Source organism: Melanotaenia boesemani, chromosome 2 (genome assembly GCF_017639745.1).
Source record: "Melanotaenia boesemani isolate fMelBoe1 chromosome 2, fMelBoe1.pri, whole genome shotgun sequence".
NCBI classification, from domain to species: Eukaryota; Metazoa; Chordata; class Actinopteri; order Atheriniformes; family Melanotaeniidae; genus Melanotaenia; species Melanotaenia boesemani.
The window spans coordinates 23,717,960-23,737,245 of NC_055683.1; the positions used below are offsets into that span (position 1 = coordinate 23,717,960).

Here is a 19,286-nt window from a genome sequence, read left to right on the forward strand (position 1 = left end):
ACAATGCAAACCCTGTCCAATAAGTAAACATAAGATTTGATTTAAAATATAATGAAAACAAACTTTTAAATGACCCAGATAAAGGCTTAGGGAAATAGGTCAGTGACCTAGTGTGGCATTGCAAAGTTGTCAGTAGAGGGCTGGAATAACATTGAAAACCCAGTAGGCTATTGTTGGTGATGGGATGTGTCAGCATCAGCTCCATATCACATCTGTTGGCTCCCTAAATTTCAGAAATATAGCCAGTAAATGTCAACAGGCACATAGAGGAAGCAAACACATAGTTAATCACATAAAAACTTAGATAATTTGTTTACAGTTTAGGGGTGATGATCTGTTAAAGTGGAATAACTATCATTAAATAACCGTACCACTGGAATCACTGAAAACCTTGTTACAACGAATGACCAACATAGTGTAAGATTGAGTATGAGTTGCATCAGCATGTAAAGACCTGACACAATACAACTGTAAAATAACAGCAGAGTTGTGCGGTAGAGGTCACACATTGCTAGTATTTAATTGGGCGGTTACACACGTGCATAAAAAGTATTGGCAGCAGATGGTACAACCAAACAAACATGGTACCCCCAAGAACAAAGTTTTCTTTCAATGTCCATACTTTGACTAGTCAAATCCATATTAAAGACATTCAGAGCTTTAATACATTTAGCAAACTTCATGAAAGCAAGTAACAAAAGAAAAAAAAGAGAGAGAGAGAAACCAACTCTATTATAGATCCAAAGATTGAAACACAGAAAACTGCTCTAGTTCCATTTTAAATAATCTCTGGTAACATTTTTAGTCATTTCTTAACCTGCATGGTAAGATTGTATAAAAAATTACTATAATTAATATTTCAGTTACCTGGCAACCATATGAAATGTACATAACCATATGTAACAATACAGCATTAAAGAAAAGTAAAGCTTGGTAATGAAAAGTTTTCTGGAATAAAATACTGCTAAATATGTACTGATAATCATTATGTACGTTTTTGATGTCACTTTTGCATCTATGTTAACAAGAATAACAAATATTTCCCGCTGATGGGAGAGCCATCCTGAAAACTGTTGATTCAACACGTTTAATGTAGATTTAGGTTTTGACAGCTTGAAAAGCAGCAGTTAAAATGGACTCCTCTGATTAACAAGGTTTTAGGTATTGAATGGATAGAAAGAAAAAAGTCTCAAGTGCAAAGTAATGTTAAAAATAACAAGTGCTGGAATAAATGCTGGATTCCTACTTTGTTCTGAGTACAGCAAAGGCAAACTGTGGTCAGTCACTTTGCTGAACTCAGCCACAGAAACAAATAAAACCTTTCTTGTGTTTTAGACACCGAGTCAAAATGTTATTAACCAGATACAGACACTAAAATTCCTATGCTTTATATTTTGGATTAAAGTATTTTGGATTATATAGCATTAAGTGTGTGAGGCTCTACCCACATCATTACACATTTTACAACAGCATATCAATTTAAGCTATTTGTTTCATCTTTTAGTTAACTGTCAATGCCATTTATACTGGTAAGATCTCCTTTTGGTCTTCCATTTTCAGGCTTTGTCAAAAATCTTTTTAATGTTCTTGCAATCATAAGCTTGTCAATCTCTCCACACACTGTAGCAAACAAGCAATGTAATTACACATTTAGAAAAATGATGTGCAAAGTCATTCTTAAGATTATTAGAAAAATAGTAACAGTCTTTAAAACATAAAGGACAAAATACAGATTTGCAGCACACAAATATTATTCTTTGACAAGTTAAATTAAAAACTAGCTCGTCATTAAAGCCTTAATATTCTTTGGAAAGGGTAAGTTGTGTTCATATTCTTCTCAGTTAATTAACTGTAGGTTTTCCAGACATCTGAAGACCGAGAAATAGTTCACAGACACGTTCCTTACCCTTAGTTGTTTTAAATGCATACAAGTGATACTAATAAGCTTTAGATGTTTGGTTTTTTTGTTGTTGTTTTTTCCTTTTTAAAATTCCCTTTGGTGCAGAGGAATGCTGGCGATACATAGTTTATCAATGTTACATATTATTTCCCATATTACTGGTTAATAAAATTAGCCTGCTAACTTCTTTTACAGCACTTTCAGCAAACATTGTAATATAAGGTGTTTCTGTTCCACACAACTCAGGAGTAAGAGCCAAACAAAAACTTTACATGGAGTGTTTCTAAAGCAAAAAAACATGGAACCATAACCACAGCTCTAGTACATGGTACAGATCAAACCATTAACAACAAATGCATAAATAAGCATTAGTGGAATTTAGTAAAAAAAAATAACAGTATAATTTTTACTATGTGCTTCCATACTAACCGAATACATGGACCTGCGGTAAAATTTCCCCGTTCATTTTGCAGTACTATGCCACATTCTTCAACCAGATGACACAAGTTAAGTTGTTGTCATTTAGTGGAGGGTTACAAATGAGCTGCAAGGCTGCAAGGAGTACATCCCACATTAACAGATTAATACATCCATTTATAGTAAAACTCAACACAGTAGAGTGTGCAGTAAACATTAGCCTCTGGAATTTACACTGGCAAAAGAACAACAAGGACATGGAGATCACTTGCTACAACACTTCCAGTCAGCGATGAAATGAGACTAGGAGGACTTTTCTGGAGGCGGCTTGCTGAGGGCGAAGACCTTCGGATGCTCAGATGGATGACTGAGGTTCTTTCAGAACTGTCTACAAGGCAAAGAGGGCATCCTCTGTTCGTTCTGCCTTCTTATGGGAGCCACTAGGAGCACGAGCAGGGTGAGCAGGGTTAGTTCCAGGGGGAGATGGCAGAGGATCTCCTGTCTTGGCTCGCTCCTCCAGGAACTTATCAAACTCTGAGAGTAACAAATTGATTTGTTAGAAATATTCCAATAAAGGGCTCTGCATGCTTAACTGTGATCAGGGTTTGTACCTTCACTGGTCACCCCTTCCTCAGAGGCATCCCCTGTCTATGAAGAAAAAAAAAAAAGTTGGATAAAGTTGATGTTTTCAAAACACAGCAACACTATTAACCGATATATTAGCTACAACAGTCAGTTGGTCATTCAAGTTAACTGCATATAATGTTCACACTGAGGAAAAAGAACTCACAAAGTAGTTCACAACAGCTCCAATAGTCATGCATCCCACACTTTTCACATCCAGTAACCTTCTTGAGCCCCTCCATAACTTTCACATGCAGAAGTTAAAGATCACTGCAGCCGTTTTCAGTCATTTACTATTAGCCCCGTGTTAGCATTTGTAAGTCAGACCTCAAAACAACCAGTTAGGTCAGTAGATTGGTGGATTAAGTATGTTTACAGTGAAGAAAAAGATGTGAAGTTAAAGAAACCTAAAGTCAAATGTGTGCAATTACGTGAAATGGAAGAGATGTGTTACCATATAAAATGAAAAAATAAAAAAAGGAAAATAGAGTAAAGAGAGAAGGAAGTACAAAAAGATATAATTCAAGGTATAAAGAAGTCTCACCACATCAGTACAGAGCCACTCCTCTATATCATCCATGACAGAGGACTGCGATACGGGGATCTATGGAGCAAAGCCATGGACAAACCAAGGGGTTGCACAAAAGCCAAACAACAAAAAGAAAACCAACCGCAACATCATAAACAAAGATGCAACACACACACACATACACACACACCAAAAAAAATATCAGAAGGTGGAATCAAAGGCTCAGAGATGATACATAAAAAAAAAAATTAAAAAAAATCATTTGCTCAGATGACAAAATCTCGACTCAACAATCTGCTACTCAGCTATCAGCTATGAGGGAACAGGAGCTCCCAGTTTTTATATCATTCCCATTACTTCTGCACTGTTGACAAGGCCCACCAGCTGCCGACTAATGTCACACAGCAGCAAAAATTATTCCACATCATTAGTTAATTAGCAAATCGCTTGAACACAATTAAGAGATTGATTGGATGGGAAAAGCTGAGAGCACAGGGACTGTCGAGAAACAGAGCAATCCCAAGGCATACGCCAACCTGGAACGCACACACCACACAACACAGGGCGCACAAAGCATGAGCATGGCGTGCGGTGGCTGTGATGATGGAAGCCATATCAGATTGGGTGGCGTGTTTTTATTCATGTATGTGTGACCAAACAATCACAGTGAATGAGAAGTGTGTTGCATTATGTCACTGAAATAAAGACATTTCTACAGTTTATCAAGAAATTTTTAAAGGAGTGGATAAGTAAAAGCTGATTTCATGCTTTCTATTTACAAGAGTAAAAACAGACTCATAAATAGCCCTGAGTATTTTTCTTCTATTATGTGATGAAGTTAAGAGCCAACATCTGATTTTGGCCCGATATCAGTTAATTTTGGAGAACAATGCTTGTTCCTGAGGTCCTTTTTTTATGCCACAAAAACACTGGTGGGGTTTCCTTTTGAGATCAGTTTATGCTGTGAAGGAGCATATCGAGAGATTGGCCAAAGCAGTGGAGCAGATAAAGCCACTCATAAGAAGAAGAGGAAAAAATTCCTCACTGTTTTGTGACAAGGAGGAAAATATAGCATAACAGTGCACAATAAGAGGTTTGTCCTTATCATGAATCAGAAATATTAAATTGGAATATATTTAAAGTCCAAAGTGTACTCAGACATGCCGAAACACTCGCAGCATTAGTTGAAACTAATAAATCTAGCATATTATTTGTTAGTGCATTTATTTCTGGCTAGTATGTGACAACATTAATTACTAATATATTAACATCAACAAACTATTTAGGAACGACTGATAAACTCACCACAACACAGCAAGCCACCATCACCTCATTCATTATTTTGTTCAAGCCCATTTAAAAAAATACAGTTATTGATGCTGCCTTCTGAACTGTGGTCCCTAAACGACTAAAGTAGTGGTCCTTTTCTTAATCCTGGATGGATGCTGCATTGATGACTTCCAAAAAGTATTTAAAGTTTAGGTTTTGTTGCACTGCAGGGTAACTTTTCACTTTGCTTCAGCCTGTCTTAAATTAACTCAGCCAGTGTCATTTAATCAGTTGTCTTTGTACCATTTTCAGTTAAATGTATGATTTAATGTCTTGTATTTTATTGAAACTTACTGTTAACAGTACTGCTGGTACTTGAACAGTGTTCTCCATATGGGATTTGGTTTTGCTGCATAGCAGGAGTATCTCCGCTCCTTGATGTTTAAGTGCAGGATTGTTACGAGACAGTGGAGCCGATTAAAGTTCGTTGCCATTAGGCTTATTACTAGATCCAGAAATGAGTGTGATTAATGTGATTATCAGTATAATACACAGTGCTACACAGTATAGTGTTTAGTGCTCATTTAGTAAGAGTACAAGAAGGGGTGGGCAATATGAATAAATGCTTATATAAAATTGGTGTTTTACTTCTCATATATATCTAACAGCTAAACCATAAGAAGATTGGTTGTTTTCATCCAATCTGACAGACTCATCAAGATATAAGATCAATCCTTGGAGGGAAAAAAACCTATATCAATATTGTCATAAAGCAGAAGTCATTTATTCTTCTACTATTCAGTAGTAAAAAAAAAAGATCCACTACACCTTAAAATTATGCATCACTTTATCATATTGCCCAGAACTTAAGTGCAACATCTGTACCAAGCATCAAGGTGAAAGTTCAAAGGAAGGGAAAAAACTTTGTTGTTACTGGGATTGTTTGAGGATTTTAGGAACAGAGCAGTGAGATGAGGCAACAAATTAAAAGCTGCAGTTATGAGGATGATGGACAATTCCATGATGATATCGGACATGAGGGAGGGGTAGGAGGACACACTGTGGATAGAGTCCTCACCATTCCTTGGGTAATAAGCCAGCTGTCTATGGGCAGCTCCTGATCTGCTGGGTTATCATCCCCTTTTACCCTCAGCTGAATCAACAACAGAATAACACCTTACACAAGAGCAGAAAGGCCCCACCACAGCATAGCACACAGTGCAGAGAAAGAAGACAGAGGAGAAGTCAAATGTGCAAGAGACGACTGTCATTGAAAGAAGAGAATATAAGAAAATGGAGAAAAATCATTCCATAAAGATGAAGATGAGAGAAAAAAAGAAAGAAAAAGAGACTGAATTTAATAAACGTAAAAATACTGAATAAGAAATAGTCTCCTGACTTAAAACAAAAGTGCAATGTGCAACCATCAGTGTGTGTGTGTGTGCATTGGTTTCAGAATCATTTGTGTACCTAGTGATAACTGTACAAATATATCACAGTGTCTGCAAAGGGGACATCTCAAAAAACAAGACTGTGATTTTGGAGGTAGTTTCTCGATGAAACTAACTCCCAAAAAAAAGAACAAAAACACTAAAAAACAAACTAAGCACCAACAGTAAAATTTGCAAGTTATTACTTTGTTTAAATTCTTCTTCGTTCTCTTTAGTTGCACCACCATCATGTTTTAACTTTTTACTGCTAAAAGTAGTAGGTGTACAAGAGTATTACCTCCTGTTTAAATAAGGGATCAGTGCACACAGACCAAATGTCATGGTAGAAAATACTGCTAGGACTAGCCAGAGGCTTTTAACAGACTTGTACAAAAAGGCTTGTTACCCATGTAAATAACACAGATCCCACACTTGATACATGGCAAAAAGCTGCTTTAAACTGTATGTTTCAGAATACTCACCCCTCCTGCATTTTGTTGTCTAACATCCAAAGCAGAAGCCAGGCCACCTAGAGCCTGAGGATCTTCATATTTTACACTGTGCACAAAATCAAAATGCATCACAGTCAACATCTCACACTGAATTTGTATATTATGTATATATATATATATATATATATATATATGGCTGTCAAATGGTTAAAAATGATTAGAATTAATTGATTAGAATAATTAATCATGATCAATCACCATTCGTGACTATGCCTGATATATGCCCGTTTTTACTGTACTGTATCAACAGAAAGGGTGAATACTACAAACATTTAGTGTTAACTGACCTTCCCTTGGTTAAACTTCAGATGCCCAAGGGTCAGTAAATGCAGCATGTAATGTACATCTATATGTTGTTCTACATCATCTCGACCATGTTCTAGATCATAATCCAGAATTCATATATCATCATCTCACCAAATGTTTCCATGGTGATAATATCTGTCTAAATATCTTTATCTAATATCTAAAACCAGCAGATGTGACGACTGAAGTTAAACAGCCAACATTGATGAAGAAACTCTGATAAAACTGGTGACCTGGATAAAAGCATGTTTTTCATTTTATCATTCAAGTGTGAGTGTTTGTGGAGCAGTGATAAAAGTCCCACAGCAGCATCACCCAAAGTAAACACCAATTGATAACATACATCATATATCATTGACACCAAACTATAAAAACTAAACTTTGATATTCTGTATGTCAAACTTTAATTTCTATAGTGCTGTCCAATGAAAAAAAAAAAAGAAAAAAGATTTTGGTGCCAAAAGACATCAAAATACACTCTTCATTTTCCAATTTGCACATGCAATAACATCCATATATTCTGAGAACTGAGCATTCTAGGATATGCAGGAGGAAATCACACAAGTTAAATGACACTAGAAGAGAAAATAATAGCTATCATAAAAAATAAAATTAAATAAATAATACAGGGGACATCATATAACAAAACACAAGAGCACCCAAAGGTGGGTTTCCATTTAAATACTAAAATTGTTTGCTGATAGTTAAATAAAGTATACCTTGAGTAATAGCATGAGGGAATTTGAGACGCCCTACAAGTAAAATGATACTTTATTTAGTATAATGATACCTACTTTTTACGCTGTTCAGCCAGAGAGCTGCTCCTGGTCTGGGCAAACATGTCAAAGTCATCTTTGTTGTGGGCAGAGAGAGATGACAGGGTGCCACTCACACACTCTGAAGTTACATCTGGAGCAAGATAGCAACAGAGAAAAGCAGACAACAGAGACATCCAAAGAAGGAAAAAGGAAAGATGGTAAATAATGGAGAAATTTTCTAAAAATTGTAACACAGTTTAATTTAAACATGAATGCAGTAAGGACTCATATATCAACAAACTAGTGTATCTCTACAGCACTGTGCCTTCCTGTGCTGCACACAATAAGAGCAGCAATAAATCTAACCTTGAACCAGAATACTTGCGAGCGAAGAGACTTCCTAAAGACCAACAGGGGAGCCGGTTGTGGAAGGAAAGCGTTTCTAGCATGAGTTATGTAGCTGTGGTTGGATCATATAAAGCTTTTATTTACATTCTGCTGCTCCTCTACATCAGGGGTCCAGAGACTGGAGAGGGGAGAAACTATGGGCCTGATAAGACTGTTGGAAATACTTGGGAAGACTTGGTTTCCACATTATATCTTATGTAAACTTAAATAAAAGAAAATAGTTTTTTTTTTTTTTCGCCCCATCAATTTCCTATGATGAAAACATTGAAATGCACAAACTGACAAAAAATAAAAATAAGGAAAAGTATATTTTAAACGCTTAGAAGCAGATATAACTTCTTTTGTTCTTACCTAGACTAGCTAGTGCAGTGGATAGAGAAGCTGCAGGAGGATTATGGGGTTTGGAAGCTGCTGTCCCAGCAGCAGAGCAGAGTGGAGGGCTAGATGTGATCCTGGGTGTGACCACAGCTGGAGAACCTGGGCCTAGGTCTATTAAGTTGTCCTCTGTGGCTTCAGTTAACATCTTAAAGCGATGGAGAGGAAAAGAGTTTAACAGTTTTATTTGAAAAGTGAATGTAACAATACTTCCTGCAAATGCAGGTAGAGAAGTTAATTATTTTGGTAATTATGTTTGTCACAGAAGAAACACTTTTTAGCCGCAGATATTCAACGGGACTAACTACAAAACTTTAGACAGACTATGGGTCATCATTTAAGCACTGGAGGCTATGCAAAAGAACAGTACTAGGAGCTAGATAAACCCAGTGACAGATGTGCCCAAGACATACACAAGAAGGGTAGAGAAGGACACATAACATCTAGTTTCACACAGTGGTACTGATGCTGACACATCATTTAAGTCTAACTCCATATAGCAGATATGTTAACATTGAGCCCTTCGTTAAGTCCAAGTAAACTGGTTGGGATGGAACGTTGTACTGGTGTAATACTTGCCTCAGTCAGCTAGCCACAACACAAACAGACAGAGCACACAGAAAGATAAAAAATGTAAACACAATCAGCTATGTGGGATGCTCCAGTCCTCTGGAAAATGGCTCATACTTCAATCAAAAGTGCTGTACTTGTCCTATTTTACACAACTGAAAATGCTTACATTAATGTGTAAAAAGGGTTTTTGGAAACAAGCTCAAAAAAAAAACAAAAAAACAAGTGATTCCTCAAGAGAATACTGGGGCATTTGGTTTGTGTTATTTCATTTAGAGCATCTGCTGATGGTACTTACCCCATTGTTTCGTGCAGCCCTACCCGACCTGTACCTCTCATACCTGTGAGCAACATAAAATCCTGTTAATGTTTCAACTTGGGCTTTTTGAGACTCAAATGCATGCATGTCTTTCATCTTCAGAACTTTTGATGAAAGAGATATTTTAGTAGTTGGATACCCCTGAATGCATAAAAACATATGTACAGTGTATGCATCACTTCCCAATCTTTTGACTCTTTGGTTCAAATTGAAGTCTATGTATTCCATGCAGAGCCTACTTGCTAAAAAAAAAAAAAAAGTATTATTATTTGATCTGCTTACAGTAGGCATGATAAAATCTAGGAGGAATTTCATCTGCAACCTTTTGTTAGCATCATGACAAAAACAAGCATGGTTTTTCGCCTCTTGTTGCAATTAACTGATTTAACATACCTCTCATAACGAAGGAAAATATTATTGAGGTCATCGTTGACATGCAGCAGCTCCTCAGTCACTTCCTCATTAGAGACACGAGAAATCAGCTCAACCACTCTTTGCTGCATCGCCCGGCATGTTCTGTTCAGCTCCTTGGTAAATAAATAAATAAATAATAATTTATAATATATATAAGAGAGACACAGAAAAAAATGAAATTCAGGGATGTGGACGAGCAGGGACTTAGGAAAGTGGAGAAAGTATCGTCTGCACCTATAAATTTAACTGTGCAGCAAAAGGTACAGTATGTGTATTTTACAAAGGAATCAGAGCAGAGCAAATTAAAATATACTGTATTTGCCTAACTGCATTTTGTAAAAGCTTATTATGTAGTAGCTGGAAAAAGAAGCAATGAGTCATAAAAAGGTACCACATAACAATTGCTACTGGCACAAGTTCTTCAGCACAAGGCCAAATCCTTGGGGCTGACATAGATACCTGAGTGGATTTGACCCAAAGAGATTAAACTCTGCATGGGTCTCTGTAACACTGGCTGATTACCAGTTCCAGGAATTCCATCACAATTCAAGAGTCTCACAGCTATTGACAAGTTGTGGGTGAAAAAAACTTAATATATTACTCCACCTGGTGGACAAACAGAGATACAACACCAAGTTGCTATGTTAGCTTTCTGAATGAGCATTTTCTTGGGTGTGGGGGTTATATACATCAAGTTATTTTTCATAAGCTTGTATTCAGTTTTAAATGTGAATCAAAGTCCTACCATCTTAGGTTTAGTCTGATATTGGTAACTATAGGCCGGTTGTTCAAATGTAATCTTATCGGATTTCGGTTATCGGATAGGATCAAATCTTGAACATGGGTGGTTCAAAACGGAAATACGGATTCCGAAATCCAGCCTCCTATTAAACCTTTCAGCATAGTGAAATAAAACGGTAAAAAAAAAAAGTAAAAATAAAAACATGACATTATCATGTCCCCATTAAATAAACCCCCAAACAAACCCAATAACAAACATAAATAAAATATTCAATTGTCCTGTTATTCATCACTGCATAATTAGTAAATAACCTGTCAACGACTGCATCCCTCACTACGCGTCCCATCCGTCCGTCATTCTGACAGAATGCCAGAGGTTGGGCCGGTACCTCCACACAGGGCTCAAGTGCATCATTAACATTGTCAGAGAGATGGAGTTTCCGCCTGGTCGCAATGTTATGCAGGACAATATATGCACGTATTATGTTACATGCTCCCGGTGGTTCCACTTGCAAGGCATGCAAACAGTCTCTTCTACCTGTTGTTCTTCATATGGCCGGCAGCGCACACTGATTTACATGCTGGAAATCTGGATTTCATGATCCTTAAAAACGGGATTTTGGATCAGGGTGATCCAATCCTATTTTGCTTTGAACAACCGGGAGGAAAGTAAGCCGGATTGCGTGATCCACCGTCCTGAAATAATGGATTACCAAATCTGGATAGCTTTTATCCGGATTAAATTTATTGAACAACCAAGTTTAAAACACTTCCATTTCATATATAACACAAGCAACTGCTTAAACTGTTTTAATCCTATCAGTCTAACCTGAAGTAGTTCCAGGTCAGAGGCATCTTCCTGACCTGGCACCATCTCAGTTAGCATCTCTGACATGACTTTAATATTTCCCCTCACGACATCCAGCTCACTCCGCAGCCGGGCAATCTGAAAGCACACAAGGTAAATGTAAACATCCAGAGTCAGCACTACATAGACTTCATGTTTTAATAATGTTGCCATTACCTGTTCAGGTGTTGCTGTGATGGGGCCAGGCATGCCAGAGGCCTGTGTGGTGGCAGGAGCAGGTGGGGCAGGCCTCAGAATCCCAGCAGCAGGTGAGACTGGGGCAAGGTACTTGATCATGGCTGGGTCCACCTCTGGCGTGCCCTATGATTTAAACAAAAACTGTGTAGGATGCCTGTATGTGCATATATATATTATACTCTGCATCTCTGTTTGGAGTTTTTTTCCTTACTCTCTGTGGTGTGTGAATGGGAGACAATGCATCCAGGTCTGCCATTGGAAACTCAATGCCTTTCCTCTTCAGCTCCTCATAAATATGAACCACTCCGGTTAAATCTGGACTACTCCTGAAGGCATCAGCCCAGGACTGTCAGAACACATACACACAAAGAAATCAGGAGAATTTCTTGATATGTTGATAAGTGAAAATAAAAATGCAATAAAACCAAAGAATAAAACAAGCACTTTGTACTTGACTATATGAAAGTTCTCAACAAGAAAGAAATAATGGACCTCCTGCATCATTCCTTGATATGCAATAAGTTCTATAATTTCTTTACAGGAATAATCTTCCTGAAATCTCCTTCCACAAATGGTGATAAATATTTAAATCCCAGCAGGAAGTGACACGTAGAACACCATCTGCTGGCTGCGGTGACCTCAAGTAACCAGGTAGCAACACAAGAAGCAACACAGTTTGCTATGCTACATCTGGGAAGTGAAGCATGAAACACCTGCCTGGCCTATGTAGCAACATTTCACATAATGTTCTAGTAGAATATGGCTCACACCTTCCGAGTATTAAAGGGGAGAAATGTAATACAAGAATTTACTCAATAAAAACAGACTAAAACTTACCTGTATGAGAGACAGCACTTTGTCCTGCACAATTGTAGGAGGATTGGCTTTAGGAGAGATGACTTTGACAAGAACACCGTCAATAAAATCTCTGTTTGCCACCTGAACATGAAACCTGTGCCCACAGTTCTTCACACATGTCTCCAATACCTGCAGAAAGATAATGTGACACAGAGTTTGATGTCTGACTAGAAAAGAGAAAAAACAGGATGGAGGCAAAGAAGAGAAAGACTGTCCAGCATTTTAAAAACACCTAATTTAAGACATGTTAAATGCTTGCTAAGATGCTTCCTTCCCTCCTGTTAACCAGTTCCTGGTTTTACAGCTTCTTTATTACTGGCTTATTTCGGGGTCCCAGCAGCCAATCAATGCCTATCAGTGCAGTTGTAAGAACTTTGTAGGACATTCCTCTGTGACTCTGTGTCTCTTTTTCCCCTGTTTTTCTCATGTTTTCAAAGAGTTTAGTTGCAGGTTTGTCTTTAGCCAAAATTGAAGTATTGATCACTTCATATCTACTTTTATATCTACTTTTGGTTGTTTTGACCTTTTATCTATGAGGGAAAATCATGACTTTTTATTTTAAAATAAAAATTGTAAAGTGGCCAAATGATCTCCTTTTCTTCATTTGGGTATATTTGTAGCTACTTTCCTCTACAAAAGTTTGTCTTAGCCACACATAAGGGCTTTCACTAGCATAGATATCAAATAAGAAATAAGAGAACGTAAATATGAAAAAAAAACAAAAAAAAACATCTGCTGTAAACAAAATAGAAGAAAACACAATACTTCCTCCATAACAAGGCTCTAAGCTATTTTTGCTTTACAATGCCTACTGGTATGTTGGCTAAATTCATTGCCAGCTGAGTTGTAAACTTTTTACCGTTAGTGCCAGCATAACCTCTCTGTAGTTCCTGTTGCCACTCAGTCTCTTCTTCAGTGCTCGCATGGCATCTTTTGGCCTGGAAAGAAACAGCAGAAAAGTTACAGCAGCATTCAGTCCCCCCGCTGAGAACAAGTGTAACATCACAGACTTTATTCAAATAGACTCTTTTCTGTGGCGCTACAACAGATGCTAGCTTGTCTGTCAGTGTAACTATTTGACAGAGACAGAGAACTGCTGTCACACCATCTGGATCTCTCTTTTCTTTTTGCATCTTACAGAATGCCTCTTCTAAAGCAAGATCAAAGCGGTCTAAGCATGAAGACTCAGCCTAATACTCCCCATTTCTTCACTGCAGATGAGACATAATAAGCTTTTATGAGCCTCCTTCATGAGCTACAGTACAGATACTTAGTGAAACTGCTGAAACAGGCAGAGATGGATGGAGACGGTGGGAAAAAAAAGTCCCTGCAAAGCATAAAGCCATTATGTACATGAGTATTTCCTAGATATAAATGTTTTTGATTCTTTGTTACAGTTGCCTTTTGTTTAAGTGCTGCAACTGTTTTGTTCCATCTTGTTTCATTTCACACCATCTGTTGTCATAATTTTTATAAAAAGATTACGGGGCTGATCATTTGAAAGCACATCAAAGCATGTGTTGAGGCAACATCTCACAAGAGTGGCTTTAAGCAGATGCTGAATATCTTCTGAATTTCCAACTCAGTGGTTCACCAGACATTCTTTATCTTACTGAACATCTTGAAGACAAGAGGTTTTCTCTTCTTCTGCATTTACTATGTGTGTGTCTGTGTTCTGAGTTGACAGAGAGGACTATTGCATATCAAGACAATGAGTGAATGTGGGCATGAGGAATGTGAAAGAGGCAAAAAGAAAATGACTGATTTCAGACAAACACTTTAGACACAGTATTTTTTAATCAGAAAACATTTATTTCTATACCCGGGTTCCCTAATGGCCACATTTGATCAGACTCCACAATGTAGGTTTATTACAACTTGTTTTTATTATGTACCTTTACTGTAAATTAAACCCATTGTTGTTGTTGTGGGGAAAAAAAAATAAATGCGAAAGTGCTTATCAAATTAATTTATGTTTTGTTTGGGGGTTTTATTGTATGTAAATCTTAAGTTAACAATATGTGCTGGTAAAAAAAACAAGCTATAAAATAATTAAATGAAAACAAAGCTTAGATATAGAAAAGCTATTAAAAATTCTAGTAGTTTTAAACATTGTAGACCAGACATTTTTCAATGTAGGAAGCTGACTCAAGGTTTGAATAAATTAGTTCAGTCAGTCAGTCACTGACACTTAAGGAAAACAAAAGACTTTGTGTCTGCTGACAAATAACAGTAGTCAGTGTTTTATTTGCTTGAGTCACTGTCAGCTAGAGGGTAAATGACAATAAAGGTTTCTATTACAAACTGCTGTGAGACCAGAAGCACATTTATCTCATATACCCTCACTAATCTAACAGAATGATGATGAAAACAAGTTAAACATAGTGGTAATTAATTTTCTGCTCACCCCTCATCTGTTTCATTTATGATATCGCAGATCTCCATGTTGAGTGTCCAGTCCTCGTTCTGGAGGCCTCCATCTGTGGCTCTCTCTGGAGGAAAATACAAAGAGTTCAACCAGAACGTTAATAAGCTTGTGCCTCATTGATTCGTCTATACATAGAAAGGGTTGCAGAGCCATAAGTAAAGAATACTGCTTTTATTTAATGTAATACAAGTTCTGTGCAGCAAGAAGCTGGTGTCTTTCTGCACAGATTGATATTGTTCACTATTCACCAAAGCTTTACTTGTAATCAACTGATGCCATTTGTGGAAAGAAATATGTGACTTTCTACAAACAGGTCAAATTTATTTCTGCCGTAGCACATACTGTATGTGAGCATGAGTGATTGTCGAGCCTTGGTAATGGGTAATTCAGCAATGCAAACTAACACTGTGACTGGTTTTAACTTTTACATCTAATGCTGTTTGTGCAGCAATGTGCCAACAAAACTTCAGAATGTGTTTCGTGAATATTAACACATGTAAACCAATTCTAGAAGACTGTCCAAATAAAATGTTTCACTTTTAATTAAGCATACAATAGGGTCTCTTTAGTAATATAAAACTAGAAATGGGCTGTTACATTATTCATTAAGTGAAAATGTGGGTGGGTGGGTTTAATGAAATCCGGATGGGTGGGTGGATTGGTTGGTTGGTTTCTCAATACAGAAATGTATGAACAACCAAACCAAAAAGCTGTGTTTGTCATAAAACACTGTGCTCATGTAGGATCCCATTAGAGTAAAGAAACTGGTGAAGATAGTTTTAAGACATGCTGAGTCATGCCTGGTCTCAAATGCATTTCTGAGACATAACTTTAGCAGAGGGTAACCTAAAAAGTTGATAATATAAAATAAATGAGAGCCTAAGTCATTTTAACATGTCAGGAGCTTTCCAAGAGAAAAAAAAATCCTTTTGTGGGTTAATTATTGCAATTAAAATTCAGGCGAATAAACTTTTGTATTTTTTTACTTTGAAGTTTCCTTTTTAAAGATCTGAATAGTCTGTACACACCCAACAAGATTTATTAATAGCCTGACTGAACACTAATCTCTGTCATAAGGATTGGGGTAATGTCTAAGTCTGGAATCAGGAGACAGGTGAGTCGAGTACAATTTTTCATGCCCTTTCACTTTATCATTGCTGTTATCAGATCTTACAAGAAAATGTCATGTTAAATAAAATATCACGCATCACCTGCTCCTCTGATGCTTCCGGTAAATTAATAGGAAAAAAAAAAAACAGTCAGCTGGAAAATAGGAGGCCAATGTAGCAGAAGAAAGTGACATTGACTGCAGTTGTGATGCAGCTTTGTATTAAGTCACAACTGTTACAGAAGCCAAAAGCAAACACAGTGATGATGCCTCATTCACAGTCAACTCTATTAGTTAATAGCATTTTGGCTACAGGCAGTAAATAACTGGATCTGGACCATGAGAGCAAACCGCGATGAGCTGACACCCAAGTCTTCACTGTTTCTTCCCCCTGTCTCTTTCTTTCATTTCTCTCCTCCAAGTTCATCAGTCATGTGTGTGGGTGTTGCTTTCTTTGGGTGAGACTCCCAAAAACAACAAGAAGCTTCCCCACTAAAGAAAGCAATGAATGACTAACTGTGACTCATGAATAGATTCTCATCTTATAAGTTTTTGAGCTGGGACAGTAAGCATTCATCTCCCTGAGGCCCTGAGCAGGCTGTCACACACAGACTGAAGGCCTTTGGCTGAGCCACGCTGTCTAAATTTTGCGAGTCTCAACACAGAACTTTTTCATGCTCTATTTCACTCTCTAATCAACTAGTTAGGAAACTAGACAGCCAAGAGACATTTGTCTTCTTTGGCATGTTCTCTCATCAACCAAAACATTTATCTAAAAAATAAAAAACACTACAACATTTAAAGCCATTGCTTTTTCTGGGTATTAGAATGTGGAGCATATAGAACATGAATTTGGAAGAATGAACCCTCAGCTTCTTCCTCTGCCATGTCCCATTTAATCTCCTCAAGGGGATTGCGATGTCGTGGCAGGGCAAAGCACAAGCAGCAGAGGAGAGAAAAAAAAAGTTACATATGCTAGATTTGACACTGAAAATTTGTAAAACTCTTAATGGAATTGGAGTTTAACTATTTGTAATTTGTATGCTATTTATTTGAATACTTTTAATGTTATGTGCACATTTCAGCACTTTGTTCAACTTTGTTGTTTTTAAAGTGTGTTATATTATAAAGTTGCAGCTGCTGTTAATGTAATTAGGTGCATTAAAATATTATGGCATTGTGTCAACTCCCTATACCCCCCCCCCCCCCCCCCCACAACAAGGAAATTGACACCACACAAGTGAAGCTAGTCAATCACGTGGCTTTAACAGAGCCAAGCTGTGCCATGCACTTGCCAACAAAGCCACAAAGTCCCTCTGTGACATATTAGTAGTAGAGTTTTAAGGCTAACTATGGAAAATGGTTGCAAATTCTACTTAATGTGACATATTTATTTGCATATAATAAACACATCCCATCACATCTCTTTGTACCAGGTATGATGATCCATCACCGCTCTACTGAGATGTACAGAATAGATCACTATCCTTGCAACAGACAGTTGGTTAAAGCCCCACACAGTGCAGCAACTCAACCCAGACATCTGGCTGGGGATACTGACAGCTCTGTGAAATCGTGAAATCCAAGCTGTGCTGCATGCATCTTACCACATAATCTAGATGATGTCTGTAGAGTAAACAGCAAGGGACAATGTGATCAATAAGTCTGCATTTCTATTTTTAATATTTGTATACATATTAATTTAGTATAAAAGCCAACTGGTTTCGAGCATGTTTAAGTCTGAGATTTACACAGGTTTGCTTCTATTTATAAATCAGCTTTAGTGTGACTGTCAGAAAAATCTAATCATCAAATGCTTTTATGACTTATGGATAATTATACATGAATACTGAAAGATTGGTGTTTGGTCCAGATGTGTTTTGCAGGATTTAGATTAAACATTAATTGATCAGGAAAAGGTTACATAAAATCTTTATGTGTTTTTTATTGTTATTGTTATTATTATTATTTTACACAAGTTCATAAATATTAGCATGGGAAGTCCAAATAAAACTGAATAATGAGTCATTGAAAAGATGGTGGTTTCTCTATAAACAGGAACAGAGGAGTCATGACGTTGTAAAACGGTTTGGTGGGGATGTTTGTGGGGAGATTCACTTGTGGTGAATCATCACAACGAATAAATTTGATTAAAATTTAAGTAAAGCTAAGTAAATGACAAGCATGTTACTACGTTCAGAAGACACTTGTACAGAATGACACCAAGCTAAATGTCTATCCTGTCATCGTTACTATTATCACCTAATATTACAAAAAAAAAAAAACAAAAAAAAAAACTGAAATTGATCTGCATCTGAACTTCTTTGAGGTAGTTCTGAAAATAATAGACAGACTGTGAAGACATGCAACCACACCAGAAAGATGTGGTAGGCCACATGCTTTATTCTCCCTGCAAGACGAGTAAGCACGCAGTAACGTCTGGAGATTGCACATTAAAAACAACGAAGCTGACCAGGGAATTTGGTCAACTATTACTCAGTGACTGAGAGAAATTTCACCGTCAGCTAGTGCTCTGACAGCCAACTCACAAAACTTGCCATTAAAATCACAGTGATTTAATGTATTTAAACCTACAAGACATTTCTACACAAATACATTTAGCGTACTGCACTTGTGATTGTAACGGACTAAGTTTGGTAGGTTAGCTGGCTAACGTTTAGCCGAAAGCTCATTCCAAGCAGATGACGTTTGCTAAGAAGATGCCAGTTAGCTCGCTTTTTCTCCAAAGGCAACCGTCTATACTACTAATACATTTTTTAAACCAGTATGGCGACAGAGGCACCACATCATTTATAAATAAATCCAAGGCGTGACGTACCTATACATTGCCCCACGGGAGTGCTGTAAGGATTTCCAAGCAAGAACTCCATTTTGACAACAAACGATCCGCTTGAGAATGACAGAGGCTGAGGCCCAGAGGCGCTACGATTAAGCCCCGCCTACTGATTAGTTCTATTGGATGAACAGAATTAACTCTTCAATATGTTTGGCTGGAATCGATGGCAGTTACACTTAGCAACTGTTGCGTTCACTAAATGCATTTTAATTAAATGTTTTCTACATCGGTAAAGTATGACTAGAAATACCAAAAAACATACCGTAATATGTCAATATAAGATATTAAGATCACTAATGAAAAATAAAGCACATTAACTTACAAAATTCATAAAGGATATATTCAGTGCTGCGGACTTATATATTTATTTATTTATTTTCAAGATAATAACTTGAGTAAATTAGCTGCAAAAATCTTC

At 37.2% G+C, this 19,286-nt stretch overlaps 1 protein-coding gene across 8 annotated transcripts; it reads right to left on the minus strand.

The window, feature by feature from the left end:
• Positions 1–495: 495 nt before the first annotated feature.
• On the minus strand, positions 496–18,948 carry LOC121646963 (TOM1-like protein 2). 8 transcript variants are annotated; one of them, XM_041996120.1, is made up of 17 exons: positions 18,851–18,948; positions 14,883–14,967; positions 13,335–13,413; positions 12,455–12,604; positions 11,829–11,963; positions 11,597–11,740; positions 11,402–11,518; positions 9,811–9,944; positions 9,397–9,439; positions 9,108–9,116; positions 8,505–8,676; positions 7,782–7,896; positions 6,652–6,727; positions 5,818–5,892; positions 3,486–3,545; positions 2,929–2,965; positions 496–2,851 (listed from the first exon to the last, which is right to left on the minus strand). In XM_041996120.1, exons 1-17 carry the CDS (start codon positions 18,900–18,902, stop codon positions 2,706–2,708), a joined length of 1,629 nt encoding a protein of 542 aa, XP_041852054.1. In that variant the 5' UTR covers positions 18,903–18,948; the 3' UTR covers positions 496–2,705. The 8 variants fall into 8 exon arrangements, with proteins under 8 accessions (XP_041852054.1, XP_041852063.1, XP_041852076.1 ...); XM_041996129.1 differs by lacking the exon at positions 9,108–9,116; XM_041996142.1 differs by lacking the exon at positions 5,818–5,892.
• Between the last annotated feature and the right edge of the window lie 338 nt (positions 18,949–19,286).

Coding starts and splice junctions, on each gene's coding strand:
- LOC121646963 (XM_041996120.1), bottom strand. CDS start 18,902: ATGGAGTTCTTGCTTGGAAATCCTTACAGCACTCCCGTGGGGCAATGT. Junction 11,964..12,454: donor AAGTGCTGTCTCTCATACAG/GTAAGTTTTAGT, acceptor GTGTTCTGACAG/TCCTGGGCTGATGCCTTCAG. Junction 5,893..6,651: donor GACAACAAAATGCAGGAGGG/GTGAGTATTCTG, acceptor TTGTTGATTCAG/CTGAGGGTAAAAGGGGATGA.